A 23,786-nucleotide genomic window follows, 5' to 3' on the forward strand; every position below is an offset into this window, starting at 1 on the left:
CAATGGAGTCCACAGAAGAGTTTACTTTGAGTCCACCCTTTGGTGCCTTGCACAAAGGGAGCAACTTGTCCTTTGGCTATGCTGCCCACTGCTGCAGACTCTTTGGTGGAGACATTTGCAGAAACTGCTTTCAGTTTGAGGGCACTTTCCCTAGGAACTGAGGCAGTAAAAGGGAGGAGGAGTGGGCTCCAGGTCAAAGACATATGTTTTGTGCTTCTGTTCTTTTTATCTTCTCAGTAAATATCCTTTTGCAAGTTACTTGGCGTTTGTTGGTTATCAATGACATTCAACCTATATCCATGGGTTAAATTGTTTTGAAGTGCTAATTACTGGTGATGCTATGGTGAACGGAACGGACAGGAGTAAGATCTCAAGTTGCAAGCATTAAAAGCATCCCGCCAGCCCTCAGGTGTACTCTAGGAACATGATGGGGAGATGTAGCCAGCCGTGCTGAGAGAACCCACATGATGTATGTGTGGGTTACTATAGATTATGTCAAGAATTTCCTTCCCTATCTTGGAGTCACAGCCTTGGCATAGTTTCTAGGAGCCAGGAAGACCTTCCTCTGACACTCAAGGCTATGTGACCTAGGGCAAGTTCACGGATGCCTGAAAATCTACCCACAGGATCCATGGGGAGTCCGCAGACCCTCAGTTAAAAAACCCTGAGCCAAATAATCTCTAAGAAGCCCCTTCCAGCTCTGAGGTTCTAGGTTTTTATAATTTTTTAACTGTTTCAACAATATGAAAAAAAAAAGAATTAGAATGTACTTTGAAGAAAGGCGGCCATAGCTAGGTGTAAACTCTTCAAAATTTAAGCTGAAATAGAAATTAAGACATGAATAAAATGACAATTTTCAGATTTTTCAAATAATTTTAATTTTTAAAAATTACAACTATATATAAATTTGACAACTCATTCATGAGCAGGCATCAATAGCAAAGCCAGTCAATAACAAATAAAGTACCATGTAAGTACCGTACAAAACAAAGACCACCGAAAAAGAATTAGGCACTTTTAAAAATCAAATATTTTAGTAACCAATGAAATAATCCAACACTGTGCTGAATCCAGGAATGGACTTCTGCTGTTCAAGAATATTTACAGGCTTTTAAAAAGCTGCCCAACTCTGTAGAAATACAAATGCTTATTAATTATTACGACAAATCTTTAAAGTTACTTTCTAAATGCTGAGGAAACAAGAGAAGCACATGAATGAATCTTGGCAGTCCAGACAATACTGACTCTAGACATCATCTCTTAGGGAAAAAAAGCAAAAATTAAAGTTAAGAGAAACCTTTCCTACACTTTGCCCAGAAACTTCAAGGCTTTCTCATTTTTTCTTCCTCTTCTAATAAACCAGTAGTAGTCTACATGTGATCCTCCTGGATTCTTTTAACAAGCATAAACCTTTACTCTCTTGTATCAAACCTTCTGGGGACCTAAGAACGTAAGTCAAGACCAAGCCGCAATACTTTGATAATAGATTCCTTATATGACACTTCTTACTCTCAAATATTCTCTAAAGCAATATAATTAAAGAACGGGGTATCTAACGTTAAGAATTTCACTCAATTAAGTCAATAAAGTTTTAATGGTTCATGCAAACATAACCTTGTAACAAATCCTTTTTCCTAACCGCAAAGAAGAGTAATTGGCTTGATGGATTTCCAGTAGCAATTTTTAGAGCAAGCAAAGTAATGCTTAACAGAGTGATGACCTGGCTTTACACAGGGAGAAAGTCCACAGTGGACCAGTGACTTATCAGTTTTAAACAGGTAAAAGGAATGTAAATATGTCACAATTTAAAGTGATTTTATATTAAGTATTAACTTTCCTGTGACTAAAAGCTACTCAAATTTATTAAGTAAACTTTCACCTTTACACTTAAATCTTTAAACATCAAAATCCTTGCTAACCCACCAAGAATTTCACAGAAATAACCGTAAGCTGTATTTTTTTATGAATCCCCATCCTCAAAAGCTACTGAAGAAATACTTAAGTTTTCCTAATTGTTCCTCTCCAAGTTCCATTAATGTGTTTGTCATAGGTCACCTCTCTGCCTTGAGGTTCGATTATCTTCTTTGAAGGAACTCGTTTTCTTCTCTCCTTCCTTTTTCTTTTTTTCTGGCTTTGTTTTATTTTTGTCTTTACTTCCTCCTTTGCCAGGGTACACCTGCCCCTCCAACGTTACATCAGCACATCTCTCTTGGCTTATCAAAAAGTCTTTGATCTCCCAAGCATAGCTCCCATCTCGGAGCATGAAGATAGCACGATCTGACCCAACAATAAACCTAGAGGAAAAGAAAACATCGATTAATATTATGACTTTAACATGTTAAAGTGATTTTTTAATGCAAAGGAAAAAGATGTTCTAAATTCAATATTGCATATGCCTTAAAAAGAAAATATTACAATGTATAATCTTACAACCTAACTGTATCTTTTCCTCCAACAGTGTAGGAATCAATTTGATTTAAGAGACATTTATTACGAATCTAACAATGTGCAAGGCACCATGCTAGAGTTCAAAGGTCTTGGAGTATAAAGATAAATCTAGAAAAGTCCTTGAGCTCCAGGAACTTACATTTTAATGGGGAATGCAACATATCTGAAAGTATTAGTTTATTCCTGGAAAGATTTAACAATCCTGATCAATGCTATCACCAACCACATGATTCCAGAAGACTGAAAAAGACACATGCTACCCACCTGCTGAGGGAGGGTGATGGACTCAAAGTACAGAATGAGGAATATATTTTTGGACAGAGGAAATAAATGTGTACATCCGTTTTGGTTGACTATTAATATTTCTTACAAGTATCATATTTTTCTTTTAATATTGGGCAGAAAGTTTAGGGAGAGAAGAAAATGAAACTAGTACTAGGGTCAGCAAAAAGAAAGAGAAGAGGGCTATTGAAGCATTTTTAAAAATGCACCTAAAAGAACTGAAAGAAGTTCAGGAAGAAACATAAGCAGTGCAGCTTTGAAATACTTTTTTTTTTTAAAAAGCAAACTGCACATAAAAGATTTTTTTTTTTCATGTATATCCTCTTTTTCTGTTCTACTTTCTATGTGGAAACGTTCTGTTTGGGACATTCATTAAATTCAGAAACAATTATTAAATTTAAAAAAGCATTAATTTGTTGAGTCAATTTTAACTTGTAAAAGAAATTAGGACAGATATAAAAATGTCGTATTCCCTAACTGTCAAGATATATATAGAATTTGGTATATTACATAACATGGTAGTTTTACAATGAGTTTTGATATATGCCTTAAAAAATGGAAAATGAGGGGGACTTTCAGAGTGATGGATGGAGTGAAGAGAAGAACTCAGCTCATCAATTCCCTTCTCCACCTCCACCAGGAACAGATAAAAATACTCCCAAATATATCAGCAGGAGGAAGAAAAGGAAGAGTAACCAAAGAGGTTCAAAAGAGAAGAGCTTCTCCGTTAGGGAAAAAGAAAGAAAAAGAAATGAGCAAGAAGAGAAGAAGACGCAAACACAACGGGCAAACACTAGTAAAAAGACCCTAAAGAGAAAGCCAACAGAAGGAAAAGAAGACACTTCTAACAATGCCCCGATGGAAAACACCTAGACCTATCAAACTGGATTTTACATAAGCAGCTAAGAAGAAACGCATGCTCAAGGTCCTCCAAGTCAGACAACACAGCACCAGGCTTATCACCTGTCATGAGAAAAGAAAAAAGGTGGAATGTGGCTTACGGACAAATCAGACCACCCCAGGATTTTCTAGTCTGCTGACCTAAAGAAAAATATGCAAAGGGAAAAGAAATACATATCTTCAATCTCCCACAACATTTTCAGATATATTTACAAGAAAAAAGAAAAATGCAGGAATCTTTGATATCCAAATCTACCCACAAACTACCATGTAATTCTGGGGAAAACATATGACTTGAGAAAGTGATATGCAAATTGAGTGATCATCTGATAAATGTCTGGACAACTGAGTCAATCAATCAACAACATTTATTAAATGCCAACCATGCGCCAGTGACTTTGCTAAGCACCGGGGACACAGAGACAAATGTGTCGCTAAACCTACCCTAAGAAGTTTATAATTCTAACAGAGGAGCCTAGACATAAATGTATACATGTGTCCATAACAAATATAACACGAATTCAAGTTAATCTGGGGGAGGGGGAAGGGAGTACAGATCTAGTAGGAGCTGGTGGTGCTGGCTGAGATTCCTAGAAGCAGCAGGGGGGCGAGGGGAGGAGAGGAGCACATTCCAGGCATGGAGTATTATGTGTGAAGAACAAGAAGGCCTACAGAGATGGATTACAAACTGTAAGGAGGAACACGTCTAAAAAGATTGGAAAAGTCGGAAGAGATATGGTCACAAAAAGCCTGAAATATGAAGGAACAAAAAGGGGACAACTAAAAAAGTGAAAGGCAAGAGGTAAATAGGGTCTGACGTAGGGGACGGCTGTGTGAAGAGAGAAGGGGACGCAGGGATAGACAGACGGAGGAGTTCTGAAAGCACATGCTGGATTTTTCGTATCTATACACGCGCGCGCGTGTATGTGTGTGCGCACCAGCATATATTTATTTTTTCAAAGCAAGCAGCATGAAATGGCAAACCATAATTTCATAAACTCTTTCTGTGTTCTAAGCACAGCAGAGCCCTGGTTTATGGATCTAATTCATTCCAAGGTTTGGTTCGTCCTGCAGTTTGTTTGTACTGCAAAGAGAATTTTCCCGCAGGAAATAGTGTAAAGTCAGGTGATTGGTACCACATCTCCAAAAATATTCATATAAAAATAATTATTTATAATTTTAAGTTTTTTGTCCCTAATGCTCCTAAAATACAATAGCAATGATCAATAGACAATATAAGCCAAAAATAAAATACATTAACCTGCACTTTAGAGTCATGGCTGGCATGAGGGAGACAGGAGCGAGGAGGAGAAGTGCGTGCTACTGCTCGGAAGGAGAATCTCCCTTTATGAGAACATGGGCGATTTCTACGTCAAGAGTGTTCTCTCTCACGCTACTTTCACTACAAGTAAGACTAACACTGTTGCCTTCACTTATTTTTCGTTTTTTTAGAGTCACTTTCATATTCTGACTCACTGATTTCTTTTTCTTTACGTCTGCTTCTGATTAAGAATCTATCTAACAAGACTTGCTCTTGACATTTTTTAGTGGGGTGACACTTTTAAAAGCTAGCTGTTTTGATTTGGAATTGTACTTTTAAAAAGTGGTTAAAGCAAAAAAAAAAAAAAAACCAAAATCAAAAAAACACTACTGCCCGATTGAGCATCATCCCTTTGCAAGCTGTTCAAGTCCAAATGTGATGCTCGTACTGTGAATTTTTGTTCTTCTTGCAAGACAAATTTTGTGAAAAATTTTTCCTCATCCAGCAAAGCATATGTAAACCAGGTTACTTGTAAACTGAGGTTCTACTGTATATGGAAATGCTCATTTTTAATTTTTAAGTTCAGAACTTTAACTTATTTTTTAAAAAGAAAAATTTTGAAAAACCTGAAAAAAATTTCTTATACTGAAAAGGCCTTGCTGGTTTCAAGGTAGATGGCTGGACAGGGTTCAATGTCTAATCTGGCACTGACTTTAAATAGTGGACTGAGGGGAATTTTTACCCTTCACACACCAATCAGGACAGCTCAGCCCTAGAGTGAAATCCCAAAGCTAAGTGGACAGTATTAAGTCAAAAGGGTGAGCCTGGGGAAGAGTCACCAAGATGGTTGGTAACAACAGGACAGATGGCACAATGCCGGAACATGGTAGGCTCTGCTGCTGGAGCTCTTCACCCTCTTTGGGTCACGAACCTCTCTGGCAGTCTAGTGAAGAATCATGTGAATGAACAAAGTAAAATACAGATAATCACAAAGGAAATCAATGATATTGAAATAAAAGTTTACAGACCCTAGCTTAAGAACCCTTAATCTAAAGTATAGCTGAATGGGGTGAAAGATGTGCAGGTTTAAAATTGGAGGTGGGAGAAAGTCATGCACTCAGTGGTTTCAGATATCAAGGCTTCCTATCATAATTTCAGACAAAGCTGAATTTCATATTAGAAACCACTCACAGAGATAAGCAAAGAAACTGTAACTTGATTAAAGAAAATGATCTGGTAAAGTGAAAGTCCTTAAGGGAAGGGATAGTCTTACTTTTTTTTGTCTTTGTAGCCAAATTACCTGGTTCAAGGTAGGTACTAATAAATATGTGCTGAACTGACTACGGACAGCAATATCAATATCCAATATACATGCACCTAACAATGACAAAGCAACCATTTTTTTTAGAAGAAAGTTAACTGCATTTTTAAAAGGACCTAGACAGGAAAACGTAAATGGTAGCGATTTCATCACCCAACTTTGGGCACATGATAAATCTAACACAAATAAGAAAAGTTACAAGACTGGACAAAATACTATGAAAACAGATGTGCGAGCTATATGAAAGAAAATGAATGCATTTATTATGTAACTTACTTTTTATTCATATATTCATTTACAAAAGTAATAACAATGTTCTAGGTTATAAAGAACTTATAAATTAATGCAGAAAAGCTGAACTTTTAAAAATGGCACAAGACAATAAGCAAATAGAAATCAACAACAGAATCAAGAAAAAAGAAAGATAAAAAAATGACCTAACGAAACTAAAAATTAGCTGCTTAGGAATGCCTGGGCCCAAGGCCAAATTATAGAAAATAAAATTAGAATCATATTAGAGGTAACCACAATAATAAAAAATTGAAATCTTTGGGATGTGGCTAAAGTAGTTCTCAGAGGCAAATGGATTTCCCTGAATGCTTCTATTAATGAAAGATAAAAAGATTAATCAATCAACAAGCATTTAATATGAATTTACTCTGTGCCAGGCACTCTGTTAGATGCTGGAGATTCACAGACACACACACACAACAGTCCTCGCCCTTGAGAAGTATTTAAGAAATAATACACAGCAACTGGGAGTATGGGGCAGGGAAAATCCTAGAAAATGGAAGGATCAGAAAAGGTCTCACCTACAAAGTGGTATTTCAAGTAAACACTGAAAGAAACAAGGGATTCTAAGAAGCAGAAGACAAGCATTCAAAGGTCTGAGCAAAAGCACTGAACCAGGAGATGGAATGTTGTACATAAGGAATATTTGGCAGGATCAGACTTCAGTAGTGGAGTAATGAATAACAACCCTGGAAAGGTAGTCTGGAGCCAGGCTGTGAAGGGTTCTAAATGTCAAACAGAGGAATCTGTATTTTACCCATAGATCAATAGAATTTATTGATCAAGAAAGCAGCATATATGGTCAGACCTGTGCTTTAAAAACATCCCTTTGGCAGAAGATGCAGCAATGTTGGAGAGATGGAACAAACAAAAACTGGCAACGAATTAAAGACATTTCACTTAAAAATGAATGTGTTACCCAAGTGGTAAACATAAAAAACAGGTACGTTTGTAACATGGTTAATGAGTTCTGTTTTGACATGGCTGAGGTGGAACATATATATAGAACATATATAGAACATCCAGTTCACAATGTGATGCTGAGGAGAATCTTGGGAGGACTGGATCTGGGAGTCAGGTACATAAAGACAATCATAGGAAAGAAATAAAGGAGAGAGAAAAAGAAAGTCTAGGACAAAACACTGGGGGACAACCAAGTTATTGAGGAACAATATAGCTGATGTTCCAGCAGAAGAATAAGAATGATCAGTCATTTCAGAGGAGACACAAGTAAGAGAGGGCTTTGGAAAAACAGAAGAGAACATACACAGGAGAGACTGGTCAACAGTGTTAAATGCTACAGATTTATTAAGAAAGAGGAAAGTTGAGTTTCTAGTATTTTTTAAAAAGAAGAAATTAACAGGGTTGAAAATGAACAAGCAAAACAAAGAGCTGGTTTTTAAAAAGACCAATAAAATAGATAAAATATTGGCCAAATTGGTAAACAGGAAAGAAAACCCTTTCCATAAAAATGAAAAATGAGGGAAGTGGATTACAAAAAGCTATAAAGAAGTATAAGGAATTATTAGGGAATGTCACTCATAGTAATATACAGATTAAAAAAATGAGCATATTAGGGGCAGCTGGGTGGCACAATGAATAATGGACCAGCCCTGGTGCTCAGGACCTGAGTTCAAATCTGACCTTAGTCACTTGACATTTGCTAGCTGTGTGACCCTGGGCAGGTCACTTAACCCCAACTGCTTTGCTTTCCCCCCTCCAAAAAAACTGAGTATATTAAGTAAATAAGTATTTACAAAAGCATAAGACATATCACTGCAAAATAAGAAAGGGGAAATCTGAATAATATCAGAAAAAAGAAACTGAGCAGACCATTAGGTAGTAATGACTACCACCTAAAAATATACCAACTCAAACGTATTTATAAGGGAATTATGTAAAATATTAAAAGAACAAGTAATTATGATAAGCATAAGCTGTTTTTAAAAATTAGAGAAACATGATAATATACCAAATCATTCTCTGAGATAAATATGGCTTTGATCTCCAAAGTGGTATATAATTAAGGGAACCATAAAAAACATAATCAACGCACATCCATGCAAAAGCATTAAGTAAAATCCTAGTAGACAGGAAACCTATATCCAAAAAATTATCCATTATTATTCAAATGGTTTACTTACCAGGTATACAAACAGGGCACAATATACTTTTGATTTATCCCAGTGATATTACTGATACAGGAAGCAAGGTTAAACCTGATGTCAGGAAAATCTCAATTCAAATCTGGTGTCATAGACAGTTGCTGTGTGATCCGAGGCAAGTCACTTAACCTCTGTCTGTCTCAGTTTCCTCATTTGTAAAATGGGCATCTTTTAAAAATATAATAAGTATACCTACCTGTTAGGATTGTTAATGAAGATGAGACAACATTTGTGAAGCGCTTTGCAAACTTAAAGCACTAAACAAATGCCAGCTACTAGTAAGGAGTATCTAATGAGTAAAAGCCCTTCACCAATGCAGATCGGCAACCATTCTATGCTTTCTGATCTTAAGACAGCTGTCTGGGACACTTAGAGGTTAAGTGACTTATTTGCCCAGGTCATCCTGCTGGTATGTGTCACAAGTGGGACTTCCTAACTCTCAAATCGGTTTTACATCCATTACATCAAATTGCTTCTCCTAGTTCACTATTCGGAAAACAAACAAATAGAACAATAAATCATATTAATAATAAAACCCATATGATTATATCAGTAGATGAAGAAAAGGCCTTTGGTAAAATATAATACCATTAATATGAAGAATACTAAAAAAGTATAGGAATGGAAAGATTTTTTCTTAACACAAAAACACTTAACTGAACCCATAAATTTTGCAATGTAATAAGTAAAACTTTAGAATCTTTTCTACTCAGAACAGAGATTAAACAAAACTCCATTTTTTTGAAGGTAAAAAAAAGTATGCTTCAATCTGTATTCAGACACTGCCAGCTCTTTCTCTGGGGATGGATAGCATTGTCATCATGAGTCCTTCAGAGCTGTTTTGAACCGCTGCATGTTGAGAACAGCGAAGTCACTGTAGCTGATCGTCTTGTAATGTTCTGTTACTTTGTACGTGGTGTATTTCACCATTTCACTTTGCAACAGCCCATGCAAGTCTTTTCAGGTTTTTCTGAGAACATCCTGATCATCATTTCTGGGGTACAATAGTATTCTACCATTTTACGTTCACATACCACAACTTCTTCAGCCATTCTCCAATGGATAGGCATCCTCTTAATTTCTAATTCTTTACCCCAGAAAAGAGCTGCTATAAATATTTTCATACATATAAGTCCTTTTTCTTTTTGCTTTTTATCTCTTTTGGGATACAGACCTAGTAGCGGTATTGCTAAGTCAAAGGGTTTATGCATGGCTTTATAGCCCTTTGGGTATATTTCCAAATTGCTCTACAGAATGGGTGAATCGGTTCATAACTCTGCCAACAGTGCATTAATGACTCATTTTTCCCACAACATTTGTCATTTACCTTTTCTGTCTTAGACAAACTAATAGATATGAGATAGTATCTCAGAATTGTTTTAACTTACATTTCTCCAATAAATAGTAAGAGTATTTTTTCATATGGCTATAGATAACTTTGATTACTTCTTCTGAAAACTGATTATATCTTTCGATCATATCAATTGGGAATGGATCTTATTTTTATAAATCTAATTGAGTTCTCTAGGTTTGAGAAATGAGGCCTTTATCAGGGAAACCTGCTTCAAAATTTTTTTTCACAGTTACTATCGCTAACTCTATTTCCTTTCATCCTATTCTTTTCTTCTATTCTTTCTCCTTCCTCAAGGGTTTTGCTTCTGACCATCCCCTTCCCCAATCTGTCCTTCCTCCTATCACCCCCCTCTTGTCCCCTTCCCCTCTTACTCTCCTGTAGGCTAAGACAGATTTTTCTGTCCATTTGCATGTGCATGTTATTCCCTCTTTGAACAATTCTGATGAGAGTAGGGCTCACTCACTCCCCCAAACATCCGTACCTCCATTGTAAAAGCTTTTGCTTGTTTCTTTTACGGGAGATAATCTACCCCATTCTACCTCTCCCTTTCTTTCTCCCAGTACATTCCTCTCTCACCTCTTCATTTTATTTTTTACATATCATCCCTTCACATTCACACCTGTGCACACCTGTGCCCTCTGTCTATATATACTCCTTCTAACTACCCTAATAATAAGGTCTTATGAGTTACAAATATTATCTTCCCATGCAGGAATGTAAATAGTTTAACTTTATTAAGTCCCTTAAGATTTGCCTTTCCTATTTACCTTTTTATGCTTCTCTTGAGTCTTATACTTGAATGTCAAATTTTCTATTCAACTCTGGTCTTTTCATCAAGAATGCTTGAAAGTCCTCTAGCTCACTGAATGTCCATTTTTTACTTGAAGGATTATACTCAGTTTTGCTGGGTAGGTGATTCTTAGTTGTAATCCTAGCTCCTCTGCTCTCCAGAATATCACATTCCAAGCTCTCCAATCCTTTAATGTAGACACTGTTAAATCTTATGTTATTCTGTCGGTGGTTCCACAATACTTGAATAGTTTCTATCTGGCTTCTTGCAATATTTTCTCCTTGACCTCGGAACTCTAGAATTTGGCTATAATATTCCTGGGAGTTTTTATTTTGGGATTTCTTTCAGGTGATTGGTAGATTCTTTCAATCTATTTTACTCTCTGCTTCTAGAATATTGGGGAAGTTTTCCTTGATAATTTCTTGAAAAATGAATTCTAGACTCTTTTTCTGATTGTGTCTTTCAAGCAGTCCAATAATTTTTAAATTCTCTCTCCTGGATCTGTTTTTCAGATCAGCTGTTTTTCCAATGAAATATTTCCCATTGTCTTCTATTTTTTCATTCTTCTGGTTTTGTTTTATTGCTTCTTAATTTCTCATAAAGTCATTTGATTCCATTTGCTTTGTTCTAATTTTTAAGGAATTATTTGCCTCAGTGAGTTTTTGGACCTCTTTTGCCATTTGGCCCAATCTAATCTGTTTTAAGGTGTTATTTTCTTCAGGATTTTTTGTATCTCCTTTACCAAGCTGTTGACTCTTTTCTCACAATTTTCTTGCATCACTCTCATTTCTCTTCCCAATTTTTCTTTGACTTTGCAATCTTCTTCTGAGAATGTGTTTTGATCTTCATTGTCACCATAACTTTCTGTAGTCAGAGCTTTTTTCCATTGTTTGTTCATTTTCCTAGCCTCTTCCTTGACTTTTAACTGTTTGTTAAAGAGGGCTCTGCTTTCAGGGAGGAGGGTATATTGTCCCAAGCTTTAGAGGTTTTGCGCAGCTGTTTTCAGAGATACTTCTAGGGACTTTAAGTTTTCAGTTCTTCTAAGGTGGTATGATCTAAAGAGAGGTATTTGCTACTCTCTGAGACTGTGCTCTGGTGAGCGACCACCAGCACTCTTTTCTGCCCTGGCACTGTGAGAAGGATTCCCCCTGCCACTGTGGCTGCAAGTTCTGCTTTACTAATGGTCTTCCTCACTCTGGGACTTCCACCCAGGACTGGGACCTGGATCTGAGTATGGGCAAAGCAACACAGTCCTTTCTCAGTGCTAGCAAATAGAACCCTGTAATCTCTTCTGACTAGATGATCAACCCCTTTTCCGTCTGTGGGCTAAAAGCTCTAGAAGTAGCCACTACCCCTGCTACTGCTGATTCAGTCACTCCCAAGGTCTGCACCTGGTTTGCTGTAGCTGGGGTTGTGCTGGTGTGGCCTGCTCAGGACTGTGCTTTACTGTCATTTCGGTGCAACAGCCTCTTCCTGCTAACCTCCTAAGCTGCCTTTTGCATGTGTGGGCTGAGGGGTCTGGAAACCACCCCTGCCACAACTGATTCAGTAATCCAGAGGTCTGTTCCAGGTTTGCTGGGACCCAATCTGCTATACTGGCCTGTGCTCCTCTCTTACCCTGAAATAACAGACCTTTCCTGCCAATCTTCCAAGAGATCTTGCGCTGGAAATTTGTTTCACTCCATCTTTTTATGGGTTCTACTGCTATGGAATTTGTTTGGAGTCATTTTCTTTAAAGGTATTAGGAGGGTTTTGGGAGAGAGTTCAGGTGAGTCCTTGCCTTTACTCTGCCATCTTGGTTCTGCCATCTTGGCTCTGCCCTCCTCTAACCATTGGTAAATGTAGTCCTAGAAATGCTAGCTATGGCAATAAGACAAGAAAACACATTAAACTGACTAAGCACTGTCAAAGTTTAAATAGTTCTATTTACAAATCAAATAGTTTATTTAGAAAAACTAAACAAAAAGTCAACAAAAACACTAACATGAAACAGACATCTTAGCAAAATAGCAGTATATTACCTAAACCCATAGCAAATTCATCAGTGATTCTTTATATCACCAAAAAAAATCATAAAAAGCAAAAGAAGTACCCTAAAAATAGTGACAAAATATATAACATTTCTAGGAATCAACCTACCAAGACATATACTTATATAAAGCCAAAATTTTTGTAGAAATAAAGGAAGAATTGATTAGATTGATATAGTGATATAATAAAACTTCCCAAATTAATCTATAGACTTGCCATCATATTTTTATCTTTCATAACTACATAGAAGGGATAGTCTTAATAACAAGAACAGATGAATTCAAGTATATAAAAATAAAACTTTTGCACTAACAAAAAATAATGCATCTAGAATATAAAGAACAGAAACAAACTGAAGAAAAATATTTGTACCAGCACTTCCACCAAATATGTAGTATCTGAAATTTACAAAGAACTGACATGTTTGTGGAAGGAGCAATTCTCTAACTGATAAGTGGTCAAAGGATATGAACAAGCAAGTGTGGAAAGAAAATATGCAAATCAACAACCACATGAAAAAAGGTTCAAAAACCTCACTATGACAGAGGCTGTGATTATTTTAATTTGCATTTATCTGATTATTCAAGTGGCAAAGATAATAAAAGACGATAATTCAATGCTGGGGTGACTAAGTTATGACCTGTGAATTCACCCAGTTAAATTACCCAGTAAGAAACAAAAATGTGTGATCCTTCTTACACCCTATTTTTCTGCTACTTCCTTGCATCTACATCCCAAGGAAGCTACTGACAGGGAAACTGATGGAGCTAAACAAATTATGATACATAAACATAATGTAACAGAGCATGTCATAAGAAGTATAAAATAGAACCAAAAGAATATACAAAAGAATCACAACCACGAAGTTAAAGACAACAGAAACCAATTCTTATTATACAAACACACCAAAGGAGGTCAAAAAGAATCAGGAAAGCAAGAAAAATCTGTGATATTCTAAAAAGGGAACCAGGAAATATTTTTGGAATAAATTCTTCAGTGGCCCTTATATAAAATGTCCCATAGTAACAGAAGAGGAGAGAAAATTGACCTGGATGATGTCCTTGCCTGGCCATTCCTATAGCTATACAAGGCCTGAGCCCTAAGTCTTAATGGTATGTTTAAAACAATTCCTCACAAACGAACATTACTTTAAAGATGTTTCTTCAGTTCTCAAAACAGGTCTGACCTCATCTTTTCCCAGTAGACTCTTATTTTTAAGCTAATTTAGGTGCTTTGCCACCATATACTATCTATAAATGTTCCATTTATTACTTTCAGTGGGTTTTCAATTTCAGGTATTGACACATCAAAGAGACTAGTACTTTCATGGTGTTCTATCTGCTAGTACTTTATTTACTAGAACTATTAAAAAAATTATCCTTTAAATTCTAAAGTTATAACAAAACTGAAATCAATAAGCCTACTATATGCAAAGCAATGGGGGATACAAATAAAAACGTGTGCAGGGGCTGGGAGGTAGGAAGAATGGGAAAATCAGAAAAGACTTTTTATAGAAGGCAGCACTTGAGGTTAGGGGTCCCCAGAAGTGAAGGGGAGGAGGAAAAGTATTCCATATAAAGAGGATTGTGTAAAAGTCTGAAGGTTTAAGTCAAACTATATTGTATAAACAGGGAAGTATGGGAGGGGGAAAGGGAAGGACTGCAAACAAGGCAGTCTGGCTAGAATTTAGAGCTTGTGGTGAGGATATAATATGTAATTATCCTGAGAAGACAGACAAAAACCAGGTTATAAAGGATTTTAAAAGCCAAAAAGAAGAATGTGTATTTTACCTCAAAGGTGATGGGGAGCCACTGGAACTTCTCGACCAGACCAGTGACATGCTCAGTCTTTTACACTAGTAATACAAGTTTGGCAGCTGTGTGAAAGACAAAGTGGCAAGGCTAGATGCAGGGAGCTTGATTAACAGGCACCATAGCAATAGTAAGGCAAGAGATGAAGATAATCTGTTCCTAGCTGGACGTGGTGTGTGAAAGAGCCAGATAAGAGATGAGGAAGAGAAGGAATTCGCAAGACTTAGCAACTACCTGGTTTGAGGAGGGGAGTGAGGGTGATGGATGTTCCTAGGTTGGGAGCCTGGGTGACTGAAAGAATGGTAACTGTCTAAAACCTTAAATGAAAAATGCAGTCACAAATTTTGTTAGGTAGACACTAAAAAAAGAAAAAAGAAGACTGTTAACTCCTAAGAAATTTGCCTCTTTAAAGCAAACGCACTGAACAACATAAGAGAGAAATAAAATAAGAACAAATGGAATTAGAAAAGAGTGTGAGGTTTTACTGTCTTGTTTTTACAAAGACACAAGGTAAATCTGTATAAATGCCTTGAGGGTAAGAACAAGATCTTATTTATTTTTATACCTCTCCAAGGACTGGAAATAAGAGTGCTTAACAAATGCTGACTACATAGACTTTTTTTAGAAAAAGAATAGGTTTAGTAAACAAAGTCAGTCAGACAATAGGCATTTATTTAGTAACGCCCAGCACGGGCACCTTGCTAAGTACCAGTGATACAAATAAGGTGAAAACATGGTCCTTGCTCTCAAGGACGTCACAATCTAATGAAGGAGAAGCGTGCAAATAACTATGTACATATACAGGGCAATCACAAGGAAAGCACTGGCAGTGGGGGAAGAGTTACCGTCTCCTGAAGAAGGTGAGATCTGAACTGAGTCTTGAAGAAACCAGAGAAGCTAAGAGGTGGGAGTGAAAAGGGAGAATAATTCCAGGCATGGAGATGGAATGTCATTTGTAAAGAAAAGCAAGAATGTCAGTGTCATGGAATTGGAGGGAGGGGGAACGGAGAGGGGTAGTAAAGTGTGAAAGAAATGGCCAGCTTGTGAAAGGCTTTAAACACCAAGCAGAAGATTGGGAGCCACTGAAGTACTTCAATGGGAGGTGGGGGGCAGATGGAACCAGGATGGGAGAGTCAGATCTGCACTTCAGGAAAATCACTTTGGCAGCTGAGTGGCACCAACCCAGGAGGATGGGTTAGTGTAGGGAAAGACAAGGCAGGGAGAATAACTACAAGACTATTTCAGTAAGTGTTCTGGGCAGGAGGGGATGAGAGCTTGGAATCAGGGTGCAATTGTTCAAATGGGGAAAAGGAGATGCATCCAAAATTAAATTAAGTGTGAAATTAAAGTTAAAGACCTGGCAACAGACTCTTGGCAAGAGACTGGATATATGGGTTCAATCTCAGGCATGAGTCAAGAAGTTCACCAAAGTTACAGGTCTGCCTGCATGACTGGGAGGATGGTGGTGCCCTGGACAGTAATACAGCAGTCTGCAAAAGAGGAAGATTGTATGTGAAAAGACAAGTTCTGTTTTGGACATGTTGAGTCTGAGATGCCTAGAGAAAATCCAAATAGGGATGACTAAAAGGTCTCTATGGTAACAAGAGGCTAGAGCTCAGGCAAGAGGTCAGACCTGGATATATAGATCTGAGAAGCACCTTCATAGAGATAACCGAACCCATGGAAGCCTCTTCCTATTCCCCCACTTTTAACGTCTTCCCTCTGAGTTCCCCTTCTATTCACCCCCTCTATATCCTCTAGGTACAATTTTCTACATACCATCTCCATTAGAACGTGATCTCCCCACAAGCAAGAACTGCTTTTAACCTTCTTTGTATCCCCAGCATTTAGCACAGTGCCTGGCACATAGCAAGTGTTTGGCAAATGCTTGCTGACTAATGAGATCATCAAACAAGGCAGTAAAGCGGAGAAGAGAAGAGGCCCCAGAAGGGAGCCTGGAGGGATATTTTTATGGGTGGCCTGGATGAAGATACAGCAAAGGATTCTGAGAGAGAGAAGTCTGACAGGTAGAAGAGGAATATGGAAAGCACAGTGTCAACTTAGGAGTATGCAGGAGGTGGTGACTGACAGCGTCAAAATCTATAGAACGGTCAAGAAGGCTGGAAATTGAGAAAAGACCATTAGATTTGGTAATGAAGAGATCACTGGAAACTTTGGGGAGTACAAGTTCACTGAATGATGGGGTAAGAAGCCAGCTGCAGAAAGTTCAGAAGAGAGTGACAGAAGTGGGAGTGAAGGCAACTAGTGGGGATGGCTTTCTCAAGGAGTTAAGTTGAGAAGGGGGAGATAAAGGACAATAAAAGGTAGTTTTCTCTTATTAAAAAAGTTACTGACAAAAAAAGAAAGAAAACAGTAGATCTTAAAAATACATTCCTTCCATACCCTGCAAGAATATAAACTTTTTGAGGGCAGGAACAGTATCATCTTTGTTTCTCTATCCCAACTCCTAGCAGTGCTCTATAAACAGGAAGCACTTGGTAAATTATTTCTTTAATTAAGGTGGAAATGGAGAGTTAGGTGGGCACTATTTACATAAGAGTGGGTCTCTGGAAAAAAAATATTAAGGCAGAAACAAAAGGTACACCACATACAGTCCGTATAAATCTGCAGACTTTACCTTTGTACGTCATAGTTGGCATTGAAAAGACTCCCTTGCCATAAGCTGGTTATTTCTTCAGTCTCCTTTTCTGTAGGATTTCCTGATACTGTTGCAAACATCATAAGGGTTTTTCCCTTTTTTGTCATTTTCAATATGCTCTCTGGCTTGCCTGGATCAAATTGAGAGAAATCTATTGGTGCTGAAGGTCTTTTATGTTCAGGAAGGTCCCCTTCCTCTATATCATCATCTTTCTGTTGGAGAGGGAAAAAATATGAAAACTTTAAATATGCTATTAAGAACTACTGTGTCAAATTTAGTGATTCTATTTTCTTTTTAAAATTCAACATTGCTCAGACACTTCTGCATATTAGGTCAAAGAGAGGCTTTTGACACACTATAAAGGGAAGGAGGGAAACTCATCTTTGAACAAGTTTGGCTGTGTAGGGCCAAGTTTCAAGAAGTCTAACTTCATAACACATGGTAAACTTCAGGAGAATGATCTGCATGTAGTCTCTTAAAGACTGGATCCAAAGAACACTTTACAATCCCACCTGTGTAATGCTAAATTCTAAAACTATCACCTCTACAAAGTCTGAGAAATTTTTTAGTTTCTGAGAAGACCATGATTCAGTCAGGCAGTGAGGAAAGGGTATTCCTGGTTAAGAGACTTAGAAAATATGGAGGAAGGATTGAGCTTGTTAAAGGAATAGTGAATAACTTGGCTACAGAGGCAAGTTCAAACTATCAAACCACTAGTCAAGGGAAACTGTTATATGATGTCATACATTTTACCCTTTAAATGATATTTCCCTCTTCAGCACGACACTTGAGTTTCAATCTGCAAAGGGAACAAAATTACTTAAGCAAAAAGGGAGCAGCATACATTGGTAACAAATGGAAGGAAGAGATGTGGCAATGATGCACAGTATACGTGGAGCTTTCTGTAAATCAAAGTTGAAATTATTTCGAATAAAGGCAATACATTTTAGACAGATTTGCTATGAAGGCTGAAAGCACAGCACTGTTCAGTTTCTCACTTAAACATAACATAAAGTCAATTATGTTTTTACGTGGTTTAATTAACAGATATTTACTGAGCACCTAATTCCCTCATCACTTGCACACTCTCCCTCTTGAAATGACTGTGTTATTTACTTATGTGTGTGCATCCCTTTCAGTAGAATATGAACTCGTTGAGTGTAGGGACTCTTTGCACTAACAAGTGCTTTTCACATAGTAGACAACCACATGTAGTAAATGTTTGCTAATTGAATACATACATGGACTTTGTTAATGTTGTACAGAACACAAAAGCATGGAGAAGGCAATCCCTGGCCTTATACTATGGCTGGAGAGACAAATCACATGCGCAAAAGACACAACTAGGACAACAGTCAAATAAGTGTTACAAAGAGCTACATGCGTTCAGAAGATGGGTCATTTCATCATTATGGGCTGGAGTCAGGAAGGAAAGCTTCAGAGAGGATGTGAAACCAAAGCTGGGCCCTGAAGAACATCCATGATTCTGGGAGGTATAAGAAGGCATTTCAGGCTAAAAAGACAGGAGAATATGAAAGGAACAAGCCTGTTATAAAAGTGGAAAAGAACATGACTACAGAGATGAATTCTTGTGAAGAAATAACAGAAGATAAAGTGAGACAGGTGACTTCAGGTCAGACTGCAAAGGACCTTGAAGATCAGGTTAAGAAATTTGGGCTTGATTCTCTAAGGGCACAGAAGCACTGAAAAATTATGAGAAGTAGTGACATAATGAAAATTTGATATTTTAGCAGATTATTCTGGTGGCAGAATGCAAAAAAGATGAGAAAGAATAGTTAACATATTTCAGTATTCAAAGCATGAAGTAATAAGGATCCAAATTAGGGTGACAGCTAGAAGAGTAAAAAAGCAAGGGACAGTTATAAGTCAGTTGATAAATATTTATTAAACCCCTTCTATGTGACAGGAGCTGTGTTAAGTACTGGGGATACAAAGAAAGGTAAAAGAAGTTCTTATGTGGGAGACAATATGCAAACAACTATATACAAACAAGCTACAAAAAGGATAAGCTGGAAATGATCAATAGAAAGAAGGCAATAGAATTTAGAAGGACTGAGAAAAGCTTCCTGTAGGAGGTAGGATTTTAATGGGGAAAAGCAGTGGGTGTGGAATCAAATGATCTAGGATTAGAATCACAAATTCTGGATTCAAATTTCCCCTTTGTCACTTCTGATTTATGTGATGTTAAGTCAGATACTTAACCTCTCTGGGTCTCAATTTCCTCATCAATACAGTATTGGTTTAGACCACCAGCCTTTAAAGGCTCTTGAAGCTAAAAAGTCTATGATACTTTGATGGGAAAAATCAATAGGATTTTGGAAATTGATTGAACTGAGCAGGGTAGTAGAGGGAAAAAATAATGAGTTCAGTTTTTTAAATGTAAAATTTGAGGTGGAAGTATATCAACTATTACCTAGGTATTTAAAGTCATCCAAATGGATGGCTGGAGCTCAAAAGAAATCTTAGGGCTAGAAAAGTCCATTTGACCAAAGGTGTCAGTTGAAGCCATATCAGTGGATGAAATCGCTAATGTTGACAACATGAAAGGATTAAGAGACAATGAGGAGAAAGGGTGGAAGCTTCAAATTTCAAGATGTTCAACAGTTCGAGAAAATGAAAAGCCCAGATTTGATGGTAGAAGCCCACACTGCTGATGATTATGCAGGTAAGCAAAAGGAGCAAAACTGGCATTTGAACCCAAGTCTTCTGACTCCAAATCCTATACTCTTCCCACTATACCATATAGTGATGCATGATAGAATCTAGTGATTATATGAATTTTAAGAGTATGGAAATAAAAATATCTGGAACGATACTTATACCAAGCCAATGATGTCAGATTGTAATCTGACTACTCGTGGGCTAGCAAAGACACTAGGGCCTTTGGCCATCCACACTCAGTTTCTCCTCCCTACCTTGAATCTTTTGATATAAGTGATTGTGGTCAACCTATGAAAGCAAGAGTAAATGAAGTGGAGTAAAATAACCTACAACCAAAAAATGATTATCTATACAAGAACAATGTTTACCTTGAAAACCGCCCAGGTATTTTTTAGGATAGCAACTTCCTGCTTAATTAGAGCAAAAATGTTTTTATGAAACAATGAATATTATACTTGAGATGCAGCCCTTAAAAAAAACCTTTGAATGCAAATTCCCAAGTCTTACACTGATATTTCGATAGTAATCATGAAAAAGAAAATGTTCTTATTAAATCTTGTACAGAATAAAAGGCTTATAAAGAAAAAGAATTCCAAATAAACTGCTGGAAACAGATGCTTTTTCACATACTAGGAGTTGGGAGACTCAGGTTAAAGTCATTAACTTTGTAATCTTGGGTAAAAAATAATTAAGTTCTGAAATCTCTGGACCTTGCTTTTTTGTCATGTATAAAAATGAGTGAGTTGGACCATATAATCTCAAAGATCCCTTCTAGTTCTAACAATCTAGAAGACTATATGGTATAGGAGAAATAACTTGGGATTCTGGAGTAAAAGGCTTTTTGGTCCCATTCAACTCTACATCCTATGATTTTATATTTTAACAGCAAACAAGGATTGGCAATGTATTTTCTGTCAGGGATGGGGACACCAAAAAAGCACCAAATTTTAGTTCTGTTTTGCTTATCAATGAATGCATTTCTAACGGAGAATTATTTGGTAGTTTTTGTTGGACAAGGTATTGAGTCTATCAGACACCCAACATGCAACAAAAGCAAATATGTGTATGCATACAAATACACACACACATATATTATCTATAGCAACAAAAGATTTCCGTTTTATATGTGTGTGTAGAGATACATACACACACACATATGGTATTAGAAGCATTTACTAATATAGTGTGTGTGTGTGTGTATGTCCGCTCACTCATTAGGCTTTAGTAGCTTAAAATTGCACTAAGACTTTTGGAATACCCTGTATATATACATACACATACACACATATAAACACATACATATCCATATATGTGGAATTTTTCATCCATTCACACAAAAAGCCACATTTCTGAATTAAAAAAAAAGTACACTGATATTTTGGTTATAAGACCTAAAGCATACTGCAAATAACTTTATCCATACCAACTGACTGACAGCTACCTGTCCAAAAAAACTCCCAAAAAACAGACAAGAGAGGACTAATCTCTTTGAAAAAACTACACTAAATAATACTTAAGTACCTGAAAGTTATCAGAAGTTCACAGGTATTATTACTTATGACACTAGTGAAAAATAATCGGATCACAGATCCTTGGCATTAGAAAAATGTTCTTCCAGATGAAGAAACTAGAGCCAACGGCATGCCTAATACCCACTTCTTCTAGTTAGAGAATAGAAGTCAGGTTTTCCTGTCCAGTGTACAATACTCTACGCTAAACAAACAGTAATCATGAAAAAGAAAATGTTATTAAATCTTGTACTGAATAAAAGGCTTATAAAGAAAAAAATTCCAAATAAACTGCTGGAAACAGATGCTTTTTCACACACTAGGAGTTAGGAGACTCGGGCCTATAAAAGGAATGAATTCAGCAGCTTCAGAGAAGTCTGCAACTTTAGGCTTTAAGGTGCCACCATCCCCGGTATGCTAAAACATATGCTAAAACTAGCCAATCACAGGAGTCAAAGAGCCAAGTACACTTACCCTCACATAATCAAATCAATACACATTTCAACCAAGAATCAAAATATGCTACGACTGGAAGGGACCTTAAACTCTTAGCCTGATCTCTTCATTTTACAGATGAGGAAATTAAGCGCAGAAAAGTGAAATAACTTGCCAGTCTTAGTATCCTTCATTTGTAGGGAGTAAAAAATAAAAGGGAAGGAGAGGAAGGGAGAAGGATCCAACCTATTACGGGAAACAAACGAATGGTCAATTACACTTATTTCTAGAATGCTATTTGATTCATTCTCAAGTACTCCTGCAGAGTAACAATGTAGCAACAACTTGTAAAAGGGAAAGAGAGGAAGGGAGAAGGATCCAAACCTATTACGGGAAACAAACGAATGGTCAATTACACTTATTTCTAGAATGCTATTTGATTCGTACTCAAGTACTCCTGCAGAGTAACAATGTAGCAACAACTTGTTTCCTTGTGCCCAGCTCTTTCCCAGTACGCAGACCACCTGCTGTCGCTAAAGCACGACCTGCCATGAAGTTAAAAGAAAAAAGGAACTGGAAAACTTTTATACACATTTCTAAGGAATGGGAGAAAAAAAAATAAAAACAATTACCACCTCTTCCCCCTTTAGGCAGGAAGCAATCTGAAAACATTGGCAGGCGGGGAGAAGAGGACTAGAGGATGGATGGGGAGAGACACAAAGGAATGGGGGGGGCTAGGAGGTTTAGAGAAGTTACAGGGGGAGTGGGAAGGGGGTCTCGCGGGAAGTACGGGCCGAGGCCGAACGGACCTCCCACTGCTCCAACAGTCGCGCCATGTCCGCATCGTTGTAATCGCGAATGTCTTTCTTCTTCCGAGGGGGAGGCGGCTTGGCTGTGCCCTTCGTGTCCTCGCCCGCCTCGACCAGGCACAGAAGCAGATCTGAGGCGCAGAGAAAAGCCAGCGCCAACAGCAGCCACCTGGAGGCCGCCATTTTCTGGGCTAGACGGAGCGCCGGCGCGAACAAAGCCCCAGCCCCTCTCCGTGAGGCCCCGCCCTCTTCCTGCCTTTCCCCCTACTCCTTCTCAGATTTCGCCCCGCCCCCTTCCCGAGGGCCTCAACTGATAGGACCCGCCTCCCTTCTTTCTCTAGAACCTCCCCTCGCTCGTCTGACTCTCTTCGCTCCGCCCCCATTCCTCCACAGCCCCGCCCCTCCTCCTCGCCACGCCTCCTCCCCTAATCCTTATTGCTCTCAATCCCCGCCTCCCTTGCTTAGGTCCTTATCTCGCAGCCCTTACAACTCTTCTCCCCGCCCACATTCCATCAGAGTCACGCCCCTTCCCCAATCCCCAGCTGGGTAGTCCCCTCGCCTGCCCCACCTCTATTTCCCTCCACTCCCACCCTCGCCCCGCCCTTCCCTCCTTTCTTTCAGCCTGCGGTAATGTAAGTCCACCCGCTCATCCATTCTTCCTCTCCAGCTGCCTCGCTGTCAGGGGCTTTTCATTCATTTTCCAATTTGCTGCCCCCATAAACAAAGTTACCGCCAGCCCCACCCCTGCAGCCCCTCCGTCCCTGGGCTCGCCAGCCCTAAGGTCTGAACGCCAGAATGACCTCTCATGGGCATCCCACGCTGTGGATCAAGTGAGATCACACATCCAAAGTTCTTTCAGCACCATTGTTAGACTGACCTCTCAGAGAATTGAGACTGTATCTTTTGCCTTTTTTTATCCCCTGCGCTTAACATAGAGAGGTTACGCAGGGATAGAAATGAATATTTACCCCTAAAAATATATTTTTTAATTAACGAGAAAAGTATCTCTTCCGGTATAGAGGGAGGGACACAGTTACAC

General features: G+C 38.1%; 1 protein-coding gene across 1 annotated transcript; it reads right to left on the minus strand.

The window, feature by feature from the left end:
* Positions 1-853: 853 nt before the first annotated feature.
* MESD (mesoderm development LRP chaperone) lies at positions 854-23,269 on the minus strand. Its single transcript, XM_072619237.1, has 3 exons — positions 22,748-23,269; positions 17,293-17,525; positions 854-2,294 (listed from the first exon to the last, which is right to left on the minus strand). Exons 1-3 carry the CDS (start codon positions 22,928-22,930, stop codon positions 2,045-2,047), a joined length of 666 nt encoding a protein of 221 aa, XP_072475338.1. The 5' UTR covers positions 22,931-23,269; the 3' UTR covers positions 854-2,044.
* Between the last annotated feature and the right edge of the window lie 517 nt (positions 23,270-23,786).

The sequence above is a fragment of the Notamacropus eugenii genome, chromosome 1 (assembly GCF_028372415.1).
Source record: "Notamacropus eugenii isolate mMacEug1 chromosome 1, mMacEug1.pri_v2, whole genome shotgun sequence".
Lineage (NCBI taxonomy): Eukaryota > Metazoa > Chordata > Mammalia > Diprotodontia > Macropodidae > Notamacropus > Notamacropus eugenii.

Excerpts from the sequence above, each read along its gene's own strand:
- MESD (XM_072619237.1), bottom strand. The coding sequence starts at position 22,930 with ATGGCGGCCTCCAGGTGGCTGCTGTTGGCGCTGGCTTTTCTCTGCGCC. Across the intron at positions 17,526-22,747 it reads GACTGTTGGAGCAGTGGGAG|AAAGATGATGATATAGAGGA; the intron begins GTCCGTTCGGCC and ends CCTCTCCAACAG. Across the intron at positions 2,295-17,292 it reads GCCAACTATGACGTACAAAG|GTTTATTGTTGGGTCAGATC; the intron begins GTAAAGTCTGCA and ends CTTTTCCTCTAG.